This window comes from Anabrus simplex, chromosome 1 (genome assembly GCF_040414725.1).
Source record: "Anabrus simplex isolate iqAnaSimp1 chromosome 1, ASM4041472v1, whole genome shotgun sequence".
NCBI classification, from domain to species: domain Eukaryota; kingdom Metazoa; phylum Arthropoda; class Insecta; order Orthoptera; family Tettigoniidae; genus Anabrus; species Anabrus simplex.
Window position 1 is genome coordinate 1,104,912,078 of NC_090265.1, and position 18,812 is coordinate 1,104,930,889.

Consider the following 18,812-nt stretch of genomic DNA (forward strand, 5'->3'; position numbering starts at 1 on the left):
GACACGGATTCAGTATTATTTGATAAGATAATCAGCTATGTAGGAAATGACAAGGAAAGAAATGTGATTGTAGTGGGAGATCTGAATTTACCAGATGTCAATTGGGAAGGAAATGCGAACGACAGGAAGCATGACCAACAAATGGCAAATAAGTTAATATGGGAAGGACAGCTGATTCAGAAAGTGATGGAAGCAACCAGAGGGAAAAATATCCTGGATGTGGTGCTGATAAAACCAGATGAGCTCTATAGAGAAACTGAAGTAATAGATGGTAATAGTGATCATAAAGCTGTTTTTTGTCATAGTTAAAAATAAATGTGATAGAAAGGAAGGTCTTAAAAGTAGGACTATTAGGCAGTACCATATGGCTGAAAAAGCAGGCATGAGGCAGTTTCTAAAAAGTGGAAAACGGTAAATAAAAATGTAAACACTCTGGGATGGGTTTAAAGAAATTGTTGAGGAATGTGAAAACAGGTTTGTACCTTTAAGGGAGGTAAGGAATGGTAAAGACCCACCTTATTATAATAGAGAAATAAAGAGACTAAGAAGGAGGTGCAGACTGGAAAGAAATAGAGTAAGAAATGGCTGTGGAAGTAAGGAGAAATTGAAGGAACTTACTAGAAAATTGAATCTAGCAAAGAAGTCGGCTAAGGATAACATGATGGCCAGCATAATTGGTAGTCATACAAATTTTAGTGAAAAACTGAAGGGTATGTATAGGTATTTTAAGGCAGAAACAGGTTCCAAGAAGGACATTCCAGGAATAATTAATGAACAAGGGGAGTGTGTATGTGAGGATCTTCAAAAGGCAGAAGTATTCAGTCAGCAGTATGTAAAGATTGTTGGTTACAAGGATAATGTCCAGTTAGAGTAGGAGACTAAGGCTAAAGAAGCATTCAAATTTACATATGATAACAATGACATTTACAATAAGATACAAAAGTTGAAAACTAGAAAAGCGGCTGGAATTGATCAGATTTCTGCAGATATACTAAAGACAATGGGTTGGGATATAGTACCATATCTGAAGTACTAATTTGATTATTGTTTGGTCGGAGGAGCTATACCAGATGAATGCATAGTTGCTATAGTAGCCCCCGTGTATAAAGGAAAGGGTGATAGACATAAAGCGGAATCGCAAAATTCAACGGCTTCAGCAATCATTTTATAGAAAGGATAATCAATAAACACAAACATCGCCCAAAAACTACCCTCAAAAAAGAAATAACCAAACCTCTAACATTTTCCACCTTCACGTTCAACAATGATATCTACAAGTTAACCAACATCTTTAAGAAACAAGGCGTTAAAATAGCCTTCAAAACCAACAATAAGAACATGAATGTTTTATACAATACTTCACACATCAACAAGACCAGCAGTTTTTTAAAATCAGGAGTTTATAGGATCAAATGTACCACCTGTAAAAAAACCTACATCGGGCAAACCGGGAGAAACTTCATTATCAGATACCACGAGCACACTAACGCAATAAAATACAACAAGTTTTCAGCCATCAGCCAACACATGCAAGATTATAACCATAATTTCACCAATATTGAACAAGACATGGACATCCTCGTATTAGCAAACAAGGGCCCTTTACTGAACATAATGGAAAATTACTACATACACCTAGACCAATACTTTAATGCCAGTCACAATCTCAATGAAATCTCAGAGAAACCCAACATACTCTTCGATCTATTTATCACTTTCCTCAGAAACAATAATGCAGCCAACCTAAACTCAATCCTAAATTTAATCAAAGGTACTTTTCCAAGACAATTACACTTTCTCCCGCACCCTTCAGCCCCACCTTAAGCCCTCTTCCTAAGCCATATTTCATTTCAATACAAGAACTTACTGATTTCCATGATTATAATTTTTACAACACCCCATTTATACTTTATTCTTTGTTAAAAACCTCTTATTATGTATATTCCTGTATTATTAACTATTACCATAACATCTCATTTCACTTGTTATTCTTTAAAATAATATTGTCTTAGGATTTCGCCACAAATGATCTTTGCTCCAATACGGCTGATGATGACCCCTAGATGGGTCGAAACTAGTACCGTATAATTTTGTAAATTTGTGAATATATTGTATTGAAAAGGTGGAAACATTTAAGTTATTATTATTATTACTTGAAAATTACAGGCCAGTAAGTTTGACATGCATTGTATGTAAGCTTTGGGAAGGCATTCTTTCTGATTATATTAGACATGTTTGTGAAATTAATAACTGGTTCGATAGAAGGCAATTCGGTTTTAGGAAAGGTTATTCCACTGAAGCTCAACTTGTAGGATTCCAGCAAGATATAGCAGATATCTTGGATTCAGGAGGTCAAATGGACTGTATCGCGATTGGCCTGTCTAAAGCATTTGATAGGGTAGATCATGGGAGACTACTGGCAAATATGAGTGCAACTGGACTAGACAAAAGAGTGACTGAATGGGTTGCAGAGAACTAGAGTAGGTGAAGCTTTATCTGACCCTGTAATAATTAAGAGGGGAATTCCTCAAGGCAGTATTATCGGACCTTTATGTTTTCTTATATATATAAATGATATGAGTAAAGGAGTGGAATCAGAGGTAAGGCTTTTTGCGGATGATGATATTCTTTATAGAGTAATAAATAAGTTACAAGATTGTGAGCAATTGCAACGTGACCTCGAAAATGTTGCGAGATGGACAGCAGGCAATGGTATGTTAATAAACGGGGTTAAAAGTCAGGTTGTGAGTTTCACAAATAGGAAAAGTCCTCTCATTTTTAATTACTGCACCGATGGGGGTGAAAGTTCCTTTTGGGGATCATTGTAAGTATCTAGGTGTTAATATAAGGAAAGATCTTCATTGGGGTAATCACATAAATATGATTGTTAATAAAGGGTACAGAGCTCTGCACGTGGTTATGAGGGTGTTTAGGGGTTGTAGTAAGGATGTAAAGGAGAGGGCTTACAAGTCTCTGGCAAGACCCCAACTAGAGTATGGTTCCAGTGTATGGGACCCTCACCAGGATTACCTGATTCAAGAACGGGAAAAAATCCAAAGAAAAGCAGCTCGATTTGTTCTGGGTGAATTCCAACAAAAGAGTAGCGTTACAAAAGTGTCGCAAAGTTTGAGCTGGGAAGAAATGAGAGGAAGGAGAGCTGCTCGACTAAGTGGTATGTTCCAAGCTGTCAGCGGAGAGATGGCGTGGAATGACATTAGTAGACGAATAGGTTTGAGTGGCGTTTATAACAGTAGGAAAGATCACAATATGAAAATAAAGTTGGAATTCAAGAGGACAAACTGGGGCAAATATTCATTTATAGGAAAGGGAGTTGGGGCTTGGAATAACTTACCAAGGGAGGTGTTCAATAAATTTCCAATTTCTTTGAAATCATTTAGGAAAAGGCTAGGTAAACAACAGATAGGGAAACTGCCACCTGGGTGACTGCCCTAAATGCAGATCAGTATTGATTGATTGATTGATTGATTGATTGATTGATTGATTGATGGCTGTTTAAAGGGGCCTAACATCTAGGTCATTGGTCCCTAATGGTACAAAATGAGCCAAAATGTAATGACAATTTAAAAGTCCAAAATCATCAACTGACCAGAATTCAAAACATGATGATGAATGAATAGATGAAAGAATATGAATTTAAAACAATCAGTGGATCCCACCCGCAATACCCCACCTTCCCAGAAACTATCTTAAATCAATAGTATTACTGACCAAGGGACTGCTTCTAAAGCTTGTTGACTAAAGGGGTTCAAAATCCAGGTCAACTGCTCCTCATAATGGTACTTATTGCTAGGAAAGTAGAACGACAGTATTTATCATGTTGCAGTACTAATCAAAAGTAGCACAGACTCACGGTGTTCCACACATTATGGTCCTACTCACTAGTATTGTACACCACACAGGTAACACAGACCTATGGTATTTCTCACATAATGGCACCACTCATAGGCAATGCAAACCCATAGTGTTCCTCACATAGGTGTACTAATCACAGGGACTCGTACTACTCCATGGTGTTCCTCACATAGTGGGTACTAATCACAAGCAACGCAGACCCATGGTGTCACTTATATAGTAGTACTAATCACGGGCAATGCCCAGACCTGTGGTGTTTCTCACAATGGCACTAATCACAGGCAACGTAAGCCCGTGGTGTTCCACATATAGTGGTACTAATCATGGGTACTGTAAAACCCATACTATTTCACCCTCCGTTGCTACTAATCACAAACCTATTGTGTACCTAACATTGTAGTAGAACTCACAAGTAAAGGCGACCCATGGTGTTCCTTGCATGATGGTACTAATTACAAGTAGTCTCATGGTTCTAATTCAATCATCCCTTGGTTGCCCCTTTTAGTTGCCTCTTAAGACAGGCAGGGGATACGATGGGTGTATTCTTCATCTGCGTTCCCCACTCACGGGGGGGGGGGGGGGGGGGTTGTGTGTTTGGTCCGTGAGAGCTGTTTTATTTTGCTCAAGTCCATCGGCAAGCCTGTTAGGACCCCCCCCATCCGCCACCTGGGACGCACCACTTGGAAGTATCACCTTACCCCCTGCTATGCCAGCGTAGTAGGTTCATGGCAGTAGGATAATTCTCTACAAAATTACAGGATCTGTTCAATATTGTCTTTTTAAGATTCCATAATGATTTGTCTAAGTTATGTTTGAACTCTCTTCCATTTCCATCTCTTACACTCAGTTCACAACACACATATGGTAGGAAGACATGACAAGTCGTGCAGTTGCAGAGCAGGGCGCATAACATGCCTTAAAATGTTATCTGTTTAATATATCTACAAATTTTGTTAAGAAGTATTTCACAAGCTCTCTGCAGAAAGATATTATTTTCAGTGCTGAAAGCAAAATGTTCGGGAAGCTAATGAACTATATTGTGAAAGTATATTAAGACAATAAAAAGATCAACAGTTAAACCGCTAAACTTCAGCCACGTGCTTTTGTTTACAACTACAGGGTGTCTAAGATGTGATCATATATCCTCTTTTCAACACCAGAATGGTTCTGGTTGAATGATCTACAGTCCCATGCAAATTAATCAGAATGCGGCAATTAAGTACACATTTCTCTTTTTTTCATTTATTTGAATAATACTGTACATACTTTATACACGGTACCTTCTAATAGCTAATATGTCCTCCTTTGTGTTTTACAAGTTTGTTCACATGATTTGGCATTGATTCCACAAGCTTTTGAGCACATATTTTTCAGTTCATCATCATGAAACCACACTTTAATTAGAGACTATCATGCGTACATTGGTGGAACAGTCAAGTTTTGAGAGTCTCCTTTTGAAAATAGCCCACAAGTTTTCTATGGGATTTGTCAGGAGAGTTCCCTGGTCACTCTAAAACATGAATACTATTCTCACTGAAATTTTTTTTCCACTTTCTTTTAAGTATGGCAAGGATCCTGCTGAAAAATTCAGTCTCCATTGGAAACCTCTTCTGCAGCTCAGGAACAACTCTTTGCGGTATTTGGATGTACTGGTATGGTACTAAAAGTCCCAATCCTTCATGTGTGAAACACCCTGAAAACATCATCTGCATGGGCTGTTTTACGATCTGTTGCAAATTATGTGAAGTTGTTGCCTCATTATTTGCTCAGTGCACATTTTGAACCCTGCCCTTGCACTTTAAAATAACTCAGAGAAAAGAACGAACTGTCTTCCAGTGTTCCATTGTGCAGTTCTGATGACTACATGCCCACAAAAGATGTTTCTTCAGCATTTCTCCTGTTAGAAGGTGTTTCTTTACAGGTTTGCAGGCTTTTCTTCCAGCTAACAGAAGTCTACGATGAGCGCCAAGTCCACAGCAGTTAGCCTACGGTTTAATTTACTTCTTCGAAGGAGAAAACTGTCATCAGTTAACGTTGGCTTCTTTTTCCTACACAGTCCCCCATTTTCTTTCGTGAAATTGATCCAGTTTGTTTGAACTTCTGAATAATTCTATTTATACTGCCTACACCAACACCAAATTTAGTAACCAACTCTCTTTGTGCCGTAGATGATTTTGAGATAATGCTATAATCGCACTACGCTTCCTGGGAGTCGTACCCGTTGAAGAAACAGGTATTACTACCACCTCAAAAATCCTCCAAACTGACTCGCTTCGAAATAAATACCGCTTTTATCCACAACAATCACCACACAAATTACACAACACTGAATAACAGTACAAATAATATTTAGAGAGCGCAGGAAGTAAGAGGAAGTCATGTGTAGCACACTCTCACTAACCATTGGGAGAATAATGAAAAATATGCCATTGTTCTGATTAATTTGCACAGGACTGTATATACAATAAATAAATATATTCATTCCTATGTTCTGAATCTGATTGTTTAATAAGAGTTCAGAACATAGGAATAAAGACTGTTCCTTCGTAGCACAGCTGAATTCGCACCATATCCCTTCAGATGTTTTGCAGAGATAATCTGATGCCTTTGTCCATGAAGGTATCTTCCACAGCTGCTTGCAATACTACTTACTACTTTTGAATTCTCCCCTTGATAAATCCTCCAAAAGCATTATCAGGTGTTGTTAGGTCGGGACATCTCGAAGGCCAGGCTAAGGAAGTTTAATAATCTTCAGAATCTTTTCCAATCCACCAGCCGGAAAAGGTCACATTCACATTATGGTGCTCCTGCAACAAAGTGTGTTGGTGCTCCATGTTGCAGTACAACATTGTCTCCAATACCAGTTTGTTGTAATTGTGGTACCAACCTTTCACTAAGCAAGTCCTGGTAGGCAGGACCAGTAATGGAGCTTTGGAAAAAGAAAGGCCCAAAATTGTGTGCTGCATTCATTCTATCCCACAGAATAATATGTGGTGTTTCTCTTATGTCCTTAAAAATGTAGATTTTCCTTAGAACAGAAGACGATGTTTAAAGAACGAGTGCCCCGAGAGATAGCACCCTTGTCTATGAAAGGATATTATCACAGGAACATTGAGAATGGAGCACTGCAAGAAGCAGCCCTGCTCGTCACTCTACGCATATCCATATTACTCAGTTCATTGACATGCAACAGGCTTCAGGTTTACATTATGTTTCAGGAGCTTCATCATGGTCAAACAAGGAATACCAAGCTTGGGAGGCCTTTTCTGAGTGGAATCTGAGGAACACTGTGTATTTCCTTCCTCTCTGTTTGCCTCATTTATGTATGTTCTCATTTATGCTCACTTAAAATCTAGGAATTCTTAGACCCTTTAAAAAGATTGTTTTTCAACAGGCTAGGTACATTTTGTAAGCAGCAATATTGAATCTGTTATGCCTGAATGATCTAGACATATTAAAAATATTTCAGGATATCTTGCCAACTGGTCCACCATACAGAGGTTGGAAATCAACAAAGGAATGCATAAATTTTGCAGAAGGAAATGTAGTAATGAGTGACATAATACATAATAAGGAAGAAAGATGGAAAGTAGGAACTTACCACATGAGGGGATGTGTTAATACACACACAAAGGAGAGACCTCACAAAGTCCCGAATACTAGGTAGATCCTCCATCAGTTGAGAAGAGAAGAAAGAGGTACTGGATGGACGTGTATCCTGGTGGCAAGATTTACTTCTTACGCAAATTATTACAAAATACGTGTGTGAATGAATTCCTTAATGTCAAGCAATATCTTAAGATATTAATATAATAAGTAATAAGTTTAGAAATGTTTGTAGCCAATTTTAAAAATAAATATTATTATTATTATTATTATTATTATTATTATTATTATTATTATTATTATTATTATTATTATTATTATTACTACTACTACAGAGTCTACCACCAGATTCAGGACCCACGAGAGCCATCCTGAAGAAGTTGATACAGAAAACAGGTATCTACGCACCTACGTTTAAATAGTTCTGAGAAAAAAAACTATCATCTCATGTCTATGACTGTCACTGATTTAATAATAAGAGTAATAGAGACTATCGTTACATTTTTGCCGATTTCTCTAAAAGGTTCAGCCTCACCAAGAACTTCATTATATCAATGACTAACTGCACTCAGAGGTTTTATTTATGTACCTACGAACCATGCTTCTGGACCTTAAGAACTCTGTTCCTTTACGGCTTGGTAACATAGTACAGTAATTTAATTCCATTTCTTTCAAACTATTTACTATCACATACTTAATTCATTTTCTTGTATTGGTACTATCTTTCAGCATGGCAACCTATAAATGCTGCAAGGAGAGGAAGTCTGGCTGGATCTTACTAGTGTCCAAGTGTACAGTCTTTACCTGCCTAACAATCTGGTTCACACAGTGTACATACATTTTATGTACAGACGTTTGGTAGCATGGCTGTCTTTTGACGAAATTTGTCATTTTATTTGTTCATATCTGTGATGCTCTTATTCAAACAATTCAACACTAGAGACTGTTTTGTGTGAGAATAAGCGATCCTCAGCAAGCACATCCCAGGCTAAGGTTTTAAAATTGTCAGTTTCAGTATTTACTTAACCCCTCAGCGTCGCAGCCGTTTAAAGAGCTTCCTACCCCGCGGGCGGATGAGATTTCAACTATGCGCGACTGAAATACATTGATTCACTTAAAGCGTTACTACTAGTATAAGAGTAGCCCGATATTCACGAATTTGGAATTCCTTATGGTAGAACTATGTACATGAAGATAATTACATAATTGTTTCACATTTCCTTAGTAGTTTAGTTCCGTGTGATAGAGTTCGAAGCACTCTTCGAGACAGAGACACAAGGCACACTTCTGGCAGCAGTACACCAATGTCTTCTTTTCACCGTGTTTTGAACATGCGATACAACGTCTCTGAGGTTTGGATTTCTCACTCTTGGGTGCTAATTTCCTGATAAAACGTATTTCCTGCAACCTTGGAACTGTATTATATGATGCGCGCCGGCCTTGAATATTTCGTTTCCCGCCCGAGAAGCATATTTTGTACTACATAAACAAACCTTCCATCAGCTGAAACTGATAAGATACCTGCTGAATGTTTGTCCCTGTGACTTGTCTAAATATTATTGGAGAATCTAGGAATCATAATTCACTGTTCAAAACTTCCCTTTGACCTGTATGCGTATCTATAGTCTCCTACACGAAATTTCCAAGTACTGGTTCCTCCTCATCGTCACTCATCATTTACCACTGCATCGGCCACAGCCACATCATCTATTTCATTATCACTACTGCTAATACTGCCACTACTACTTCCGACTAAACTTTCATTTGAATTATACAACATTTCAAGCACGTTACTCTCAGCAGGAGCTAGCCATTGAGCGCGGTGCGTCACACAAGCTGATGAAGCTGCAGCGGGACCGAAAGCGGCAGGACGAAACTGAATGAGGGGAATAACATTTATGACGAATCAAACCAACTCGATACATATTTCAGATTAAAAGGTCGATACATCGTCTTTCAAAAGAGATATATACCATGCACAACTGCTTCTCGTGTCGTATGACAGAAAGCAGCACTAACTGATGCCTACACAGAGCACTCGTGGAGAGTTACGAAAAGACTACAAGCTGAGAAATAAAGACAAATATAATAAATAAATCGCACTCTTAATACAAAATTAGAGCAAAGAACATCACACGAAAAGACAAACTTCTCAGATCATCATTTCTTTATTTTATTCCGTGCGAAAGAATGAAGCAAACGGACTATTAAAAAAAGCAGGGATTGGTGCTCAGACATAATTGACAAATACTTATCCTTGCTAAAGCAACTACACTTTAACGATTTTCAATTCTTATTTAGAACACTGATAAACCCGAAAATGTCTTCTTGGAAACAAAACAATTTGCATATCCATAACACCAAAACTCTTCGCGATATAGCCGTAAATGCAAAACCATATATGGGTCTATACCACGTATAGAGGTCGGCGACTACGGAAGAAAAGGGGGTCTATACCACGTATAGAGGTCGGCGCTGAGGGGTTAAACTGGTCTTTACAGCATCTCAAAGAGGCGCCTTGGAGACTTGTACCGGAACAGAGTTCATCATAAAGAATGTAGCGATGAAGCTATGTGTTACTCATGTAGTGTGAATGTCCCGTTTTTCTATGCCAATGACTATGACTTCCACAATGCAAGACATGTTTTCCCAAGAACTGTGAGATTGTTGCTGTTCAAGATTGAAAAATGATTCTATTAGTGAGAGTGCTCAATTTCTTTAGTCACAGCAGTACAGGGTCTATACAAACTGGCTCAGATTACTTGAGCTACCACACACCCTAGTACCAAAGATTAATTCAGCCTGCAATGTCAAGGATTGCTCAACAGTATGGCAGGTTAGCTAACCATTGTCTACAAATATTAGCTCCCTAGTGCTTTCTTTATTGTAATCCAGCATAAATAATAAATGCTAATTACTAGCACCAAAAGCTGCCAACAAATACTGTAGAACAATTACTTCAATATGACTTTGCCAAGACAGTAATGACCCTACATAAAAATATTTAGTAACTACTAATGCCACTACAATGAACTGGAAACAGAACCTCACATTCTTGCTCTCTGCTCCAAAGACATAACAGCATGCACTGTCGAATGGCTAAGAAAGCAATGTAAATGCTTCTTGTGTCTGAGTTGCTGTAGGTTGAAATAAAATAGTTTTAACTGTGCCTGATGTTCTAATCAACATTTTAACTGAACTTAGGCTCTTACTCTCAAGCACTTCACCACTTCTGTTGTACAGCTTCCAGAAGCCATTTTCTGGCTCCTTCCTCGCAACATCTCCCAAACTTAGTGACTATATCAGTTTCAGTACTACACTTTTCCTGCACAGAGGTATTCATTCTTGCTGATCATCATTTACACTCACTCAGAAGAGGCTTATCTATGTTCCAACTCAATGTTTCCACCACGTGTAGTACACGATGAAACATGCGCACAGCTTCTGATTGTTGCTTGTCCTTCCCCCTCGCACTTCGAATCAGGTATCAAGTTGTCTGGCATTGGAAATGTTGAGATTGAGAGTTTGATAAAAACAGTCATATCTTGATTACTGAAGACCCAATGGGGAAAGTTGAACAAACACCAAGTGGGCAGCACAAAGTCAACTTTCCATATCATGTTCCGAAACACATAGTTCAGGCAAAATGCTCATGAGGTATGAAAACTGGTCTACCTCTTCCAATTTTGCATTACAGATGGCAATACTGAGCTCTAGAAGGTTTGCTCCTAGGGTAGGATGCACATGTCCCATGGTTGAGTGTTGATGATGAGCCCAAAACGATTGTATGAACACTTGAAACAGTTGACTGACTGCTGTTCATGTGCAAGAGAAGGTGAAGAAATAGTAGTACACTGCATTTCAGTCATCCTGACATCGGTTAATCAGTGTGAAGGTAGTCCAGCCAAGCAGATCTCTACTACGTCGGGAGAGTTGGTATGTTGACAATGGTGGTGGTGGAGGTGGTGGCGATGCACAGAAAATACTTTCTATCAAAGAAAAAAATCAGCAGAAAGCACCAAAAAACACAAACAAGTTAGTAAGTACAGGAACGAACAACCGAGGAACATCTATTGAAAAGGCGCTATTTCCACCCGAAGAAAGTTGTGGAAAAATACAAAGAAATGTACTGTATAATAAAAGGCACATCAAATGTACCCATGATTGGGTATGGCACTACTTTTAAGGAATTACATCTTTCTGGTCTTGACTGCTCATGGGATTTGATAACATTCAACTACTGCAATGCATGTGGATGAAATACTAAAAAAGAAATCTGAAGTGGAAATAGCACCTTTTGAACAGACACTCCTGAATTATGAACACTGACAAACTAATGCTATCATCCCACAAAATCCACACAATATTTTATCCATTAAAGAACACTGTATGTAAGCTTTGAGTATGATCATTTACAGACCAATTTTGACATTTTTCACAACAGTTCATAGATTATAAAATAGTGACAGAGCTATAGAATAGTAACAATAATATGAATCAATGGTTTAAGTACAGTATAAATATTAAAATTTAAAAGCCTTCTTTCTTGACAAGGAAAGTAAATACAACACAAAGGTAATCTTAATTGTGTACTATTATTCCTTCTTTAAGTATAAATGAGACAAAAATATTGAAGGATTTTCTTAAAGCACACATTTTTATACACTGCAGAACAACAAACTGCATATGACAAAATGTTCAGGTATCTGATACTATTTAAATCATAACCAAGTATTGAGAGTCAAGAAACAGAGCTATACCGTAATTCCACTCTTAAGATCAACCATTATCATTAATCTCTATCAAGTTATAAACTGATCGTGTCAGGAGCAATCTGAAATTCATCTCGCCTCTATCAAATGTATATTAATTTTGTACTCCTGCAAGATAAAACATTTCATCATACTGATAGCTGAAAAGCAAGCTCATTATCTTATAAAGGTATATAACATGTCAGACAGTCTCCGTAACTCAGTCCATGAGATATCATACAGGAAAATGTCTATGAGTCTACATGGACAACCCTCGCCAGGCACATCCACGTCGTAGGGGTGGGCAACATTACTATTCTGAAATGGTAGCTAACTTCTGGTGGGGACCTAGTCCCATGGAGTATAACATGGGCCCCATGCACAGGGATACATGCGAAGACCTCAACGGCAGAGACAGTGAAGATTATAAGGTGAAGCCAGCAAAAGGGGCAACCTTTCCTCTGCATGGAGTTCAAGCAGAGAGACCTGCTGCCTTGCAGGATGAGGAGGGATCCGCAAAGGCTATGGGACCTCCCAGACAGAAACAATAGCCATCCTGATGGCTGAAAGGGGGCAACCCCCCACCGGAAGGTTGTTTGCTGCTTAAACAACAACGCATGGTAAAGGAAAATGAGTAGATGTGTTTTCCACCTGGAACATCCAAGAGTCTTCTCCGAGCATGAGCCTTCACGAACATGAAGGAAGTCCTCAAAAGCTACAACATTTCTGTAGCCACACTGCAGGAAATCCGATGGAAGGGCACTGACATGGACTCACGAGATTATACCCCTTCTACAGTGGAGCAGCGAGGAGCCAGCTTGGCATGTGATTCATGGTTGCCAGGAGAGAGAGATCAGCAGTGTTGGAGTTCAAGGCCGTGTTCATTCATACTGAAGTTCTCCCTGTTCAATGCGACAGTGTTCGGCGTGCATGCACCAACTGAAAATGTCTCTAAAAAAGATAAGGACACCTTCTATGTTGTCCTTGACAGAGAGTATTCTGCTGCCCCACATCATGACATCAAGATCATCCTTGGCGACATGAACGCTAAAATAAGGAGGGAGATGTTCAGGTCAGCTATTTGGCAGGAGAGCACACCCACAAAGGGCAACAAGACAACATCCTGAGACTAGTTGACTCTGCCATTGACCATCAGATGAGCATTAGCAGCACTTTCCGTGCAAGAGGGTCCATACAGTAACATGGAAATCCCCTGACGGCGAGACATAGAACCAAATCGACCCAGTCCTCATAGATGGAGGCATGGATTGGATGTCATGGATATGAGGACAAGGGGAGATGCGGACATCAATGCTGATAATTACCTGGATTTCCTGAAGTACAGAAAACACATAGCCAACATCAGGAAAGCTCACATCCAGAAGATGAGGAGGTTCAATGTTGGAGCCTTGAAGAAGAACACTGCCATCAAAGATGGGTACAGGGAGATGGTCCGGACCAAGTTTGCAGATCAGAGGGAGACAAGAAGGCACTACCGTAGAAAATCTACGGGGAACAATCCACGATCTAGAGAAACTAGAGAAATTTTATGGGTCCGTATTGAACTTTGATTAAACCAAATTAAAATAAGCGAGTTAAATCCACCTTTTCAATACAAATTAAAAAATTTAGTGGGACTAGTTTTGACCTATTTAAAGATCATCTTCAGCCATATCGCGTGTAGAACAATGTATATGAAACACAGTTGTTTTAGAGATGGTCTTAAAACATAGAGGTTTGGCTCTATGAAAAAAAAAAAGTTTTTAAAATGTCCTTAAAACACTTTTCTTCACTTAGCTGTGGGAATATATCAGAAGAAGAAGTCTTTTAGTATTCTGCAAACCATAAGAGAGATTTTCAAGTTACAGTGCTGGTTTTAAGCTCAAAGTCATTGATTTCCAATTTAAACAACACAGAAATCAAGCATCAGGTACAAGTTTACAGTTGATTTTGATGTGTGATTTTAGTCTAAACTACACTTGCATTACAAAAAAAAAAAAAAATCAGGGAAAGCATTTCAAGGATCTAAAAGTGGAAAGTTTCTTGAATGAGATACGGAGTTATTTGAACATATGTTAAATCAAGTTCAAGAGAGAGGGGAATAACACACATAATATGACGAACACAATGCCAGGTCAGTGTGGGAAGAAGAATTAACGGAAATAGGAGACTAGAACAAACATGGAAACACAGAAGGACATCTTCATACACTGCCATCTTTAGATAGACTCAGAATATAAAAGAACTGGGTCTGACGAGGAGAGTGCTTATCTACACAATAACAACTGTATGAAGAAGTGAATATTGTCATTTTGTGTAGGTGTACCTCCTACTTTTCTGGTGGGAGGTTAACGAGAGTGAGAAACAAGGGAACATCCACCTTTTATGATACTGTGTCATACAACCAAGGCCATACCATCATTCAACTTTTACTTCAACAACAATAACAATGACAGTTTCAACAAACCAAACAGATGTTACAAAACAACAATGGATGTTTCCCCAAATCCTCAGCTAATCGTTTTAACTGAAAATTGTATTAACATAGGCACTTTACAAGATCGTCAAGTTTGATACATGTTTTTACCCTCCATCGACGATTCAACTATGAATATTTGAACATTTTAACATATGTTTCTTATATCCACAGTAACAAATCAGAACCTCACAGTATTCCTCAACTTCAAGATTTTATGCATTATCTTAAAGCTCTGTTCAACATTGTACAAATGCACTGCAGTCATCTGTGACCTAGATCCTAGGACGTTCTGTAAATATGTGTTATGTCATAACCCATGTCAACCATTGTAAATATCTTTAAAGGCAGATCTCATGTTGATTGTTGTTAAGATCCTTTGATTTATTTATTTACTGTAAACTGATGATTCGAAGGGAATCGAAACCATTCACTTAATAAATATTATGTATTATGAATGGTGGAACATCCCTCAATTAATTCCTATTATATAAGACAGGACTAGGATTGATATATCAGGATTATCTTTATTCTCCAATTTCCAATAACTACAGTTCTTTTGTGTCACCAGCCGCGCGGGTTTGGAAAGACCTGGCGCAGAACTTTCACTCTCACTTTCTTCAATGCTCTTTGCACTGTAGTATGTTTTACTGTTGTTATCACTTCCCTCGAATTCAGATTCATTTTCCAAAATGTCACTGTTGCCACAGGCCTAACTGCCATCTAAAACACTGTCCACAAGTGCTTTCCAACTCTTATCATTACCGCAAAACTGGTTCTTCTGCATAACGAATACAGAATACCAATGAAAAACTGTTCAACAATCCCAGTGTCACACAGAAATACAGACACTATTGTTTACCAGCAGTACAATCCTATAGTTCCTTACAAAGTGTATAGTGAGAGCTTATATTGCAAAGGGAATTTACTACATGAAGAGAAGAGAGGCACTGCACCATTGCAATTTGAGCTCATTGTTGGATTAATGCACCAAAACACCGCGCGCAACCACAGGTCATCAAATGACGTAAAGGGTTAAATAAGGAACAGCTTGGTGTGAAAATGGGAAAATATGGAAAACCATATTCAGGGTTGCCAACAGTGAGGTTTGAGCCTCCTACTTCCCAAACACAAGCTCACAGCTATGTGATCTAAACCACATAGCTAACTCTTTAGGAAGAAGAAGAAGAAGAAGAAGAAGAAGAAGAAGAAGAAGAAGAAGAAGAAGAAGAAGAAGAAGAAAAGGAAGAAGAAGAAGAAGAGGAAGAAGAAGAAGAAGAAGAAGAAGAAGAAGAAGAAGAAGAAGAAGAAGAAGAAGAAGAAGAAGAAGAAGAAAAGGAAGAAGAAAAGGAAGAAGAACTCCTTCCCTTCATCACCAGACAGCCTTCTGTCAGAGAATGATGAAAAGTCAAGGATAAATTGAGGAAATGTCATTGTTGCGTACTTGAGAAAAGGAGTAATTAGGTACAGTATATATCATTACAGATAGCTAATTGCAATAAAACCCCAATCAATTTTGACGTCTTGAAGCAACAGAAGTGTAAAAATCTTGGTTATGTGCAGAATAAGAACTGAAAAGAACATGTTTGTAATTCCTACTGATGGGAAAATAGTCCCTTCTTACAGAGTATTCAAAAAGAAAATACCATAATGGAAATTTCTTTCAGAAATTCACTCAAGAGTTCAAGAATGAAATCATTAAAATATATAAGAATGTTATACACAGCTTCAACATCACAGATGAGTATACCTATATGTGAGTATTCAGCTACAATGTCATACTTACATCTACAACTACATTCAGACCAAGGTTGGCCATGTTGACTATGGTCTGCTTCTCTTCTGGCTTGATCTGTGCATGCTGAACCAGCTTATTGAGGTTCTCTTCACTGATCCCATTTTTAGAGATGATATACAGAAGGATGATACGCATTTTGTCATAGTTGGAAACCGCTGGGTCTAGCAGGATGGGGACAATATTGCGCATATGATCCTTAATTCGTTCACCCTCTGCATCTGTTCCCATAGCGAGATCCTGGCACAAAAAAAACAAAATAAATAAAGAAATGTTTCATATTGATCATCTCAACTTAGTGGCTATCAGAAAAAAAACACTCAAGTGAAGCAAGCCAGACCTTCATTTTCAACAGTACCTTTATTTTATCTGCATTAACCCTCCAGCCAATTTAACATACCGTTGTTGTGCCTGCAAAAAACGCTGTGTTGTAATATTTTTGGAGAAATACTGACCCGCAGAACATATATTATGAAGAGAGATACTATAATTCTTCGACAATATTCGCATAATATTGAACCTTGGTTGACAAAACCTTACCAGCCAAAGTTCTAAGCTAAAATACTTCACAAAGTGGTTTTTGACGGACCAATGACAATATCTCACCTAGCTATCCCACAACATTTCAATAATCTTAATTGTAACAATTACCTGTCCTTGTAGGCTGTAATTTTTTTTTTTTGGCCAGAATGAGGTTCATTATTGCGGATAATTTATATAATGGCTGAACCGTCAATTCAACAAATGCAGGGCTGCCAATTTACCTCTGAATAAGTTTATCATAACTGTGTTAGAAATAAATATAGCTTCTGAATAGCTCAAATATTTCACTTTAAAGAGAGAAGAATCTATCTGAATAAAGCACAAAATATTTTGTCAGGCTATCCAGGCTAACAGAGAAGGAAAATGGAAGGAACAAGACAAAATAAATAAAATTTTGTTGTCTGGATTTTTAATCCAGGCCAAATTTATGAGAACTCTCAAAACTTCTAATATTGTAAAATTGTATGGACTCATTCACATGTAAAATCTAGTCTGTAGGTGTTCAGTTAGGGAACTTGAAGTAACTGTAACTATCCCATGGCAGCACGATGAACGTGCAAGAACATTCCACCGTTCCTGTGTGTTATTGAGTGAAAATAACAAAAGAAATGGTAAAAATTAATATCCTAAGAATTTTTGCCTTGTTTGTTTCTCTTTCAAAAACTTTTTTTTTTTACCTATATGCGACGGCCACGAGTATTTCTTTTATATGTGCAAGTGGCCGTTACCTTTTAGTATTTAAATTATTCCCTGCTTGGTTAGTTATTTCTCTTGTTTCTGGAATTGTGTTTAAATGTTGTTGACTCACTTGTTTGCTTCAGAAATAATAGTACACTGCAGAGTTAGATACTGTTTTCTTTGAGAATTTTTTGGGCTGGTCTTATTATATCCTTACCCCATGTCAAGTTGTGTAAATCAACTCACTCCACTCAAAATTAAATGTTATTGGTTTATAAGAGGGAATTGTTTAATAGGCTTTTGTTGTACCCTCTACCAAAAATAAAAGACCCACATTATTATTCTCAGGTTCATTCTCTGTGCGCTCTCCCTTTAGGTCTTGCATTTGAGTTAGTAAATTTGGGTATTGAATTAAGTCATCATACATATTTTCATGGCTCATGGTGTGGGTTACTGTAGTCACGTCCTAGTTAGTAAATCACGGGCAACGGCTGAGTGGCCTAGTAAGTGGTCCTGAGTCGGGATACCAGTTGCTATGGAATGGGAGTGGGCATCTCGGTCATCAGATCTGAAGGTATGAGTCAAGTCCCTCCTTGTGCTCAGGCGGTTATACAATCCACCAGTTGTCCCTAACCCGTTCGAAGAGAGATCCTCACGGACTATCTGTAAGTAGCGTAGCGTCCTATTTCATGAATTTGCCGAGCTCAGAACATTATAAGCAAGCCTCAGACCTATGAGAGTAACGGAGTCCCATTCCCATTTGACAGGCGAGGGATTCCTTGGCGAATGAAATGGAATTCGATGGGGAGCTATCAATAATAATGGAGCTTATGGAAGAAAGAAAGTAGAACTTACTGAGTCAGCAAAGAGGATGCATCTGGATGTGCTAGGAGTAAGTGATATTCGGGTAAGGGAGATAATGAAGAAGAGATTATAAAGTGGACTTGACAGGTGTTAAAAAATGAGCGAATGATGTGGGCAGTTTTGGCAGTTGGAGGAATCGGCAACAGGCAATAAAGACAACAAAACGCACAGAAACAAAAACAAACTTTAAACAAACAATATCTAATCTATGTCTCTTAAAACTACC

At 38.2% G+C, this 18,812-nt stretch overlaps 1 protein-coding gene across 3 annotated transcripts in view; it reads right to left on the bottom strand.

The window, feature by feature from the left end:
* The window catches only part of Rop (Syntaxin-binding protein Rop), a 341,037-nt gene that overhangs the window by 78,668 nt on the left and 243,557 nt on the right, over positions 1 to 18,812 (bottom strand). For all 3 annotated transcript variants that reach the window (XM_067137314.2, XM_067137313.2, XM_067137315.2), the window contains exon 9: positions 16,493 to 16,741. In XM_067137314.2, coding sequence (XP_066993415.1) covers positions 16,493 to 16,741 — 249 coding nt within the window. The remainder of the gene's footprint in view (positions 1 to 16,492; positions 16,742 to 18,812) is intronic.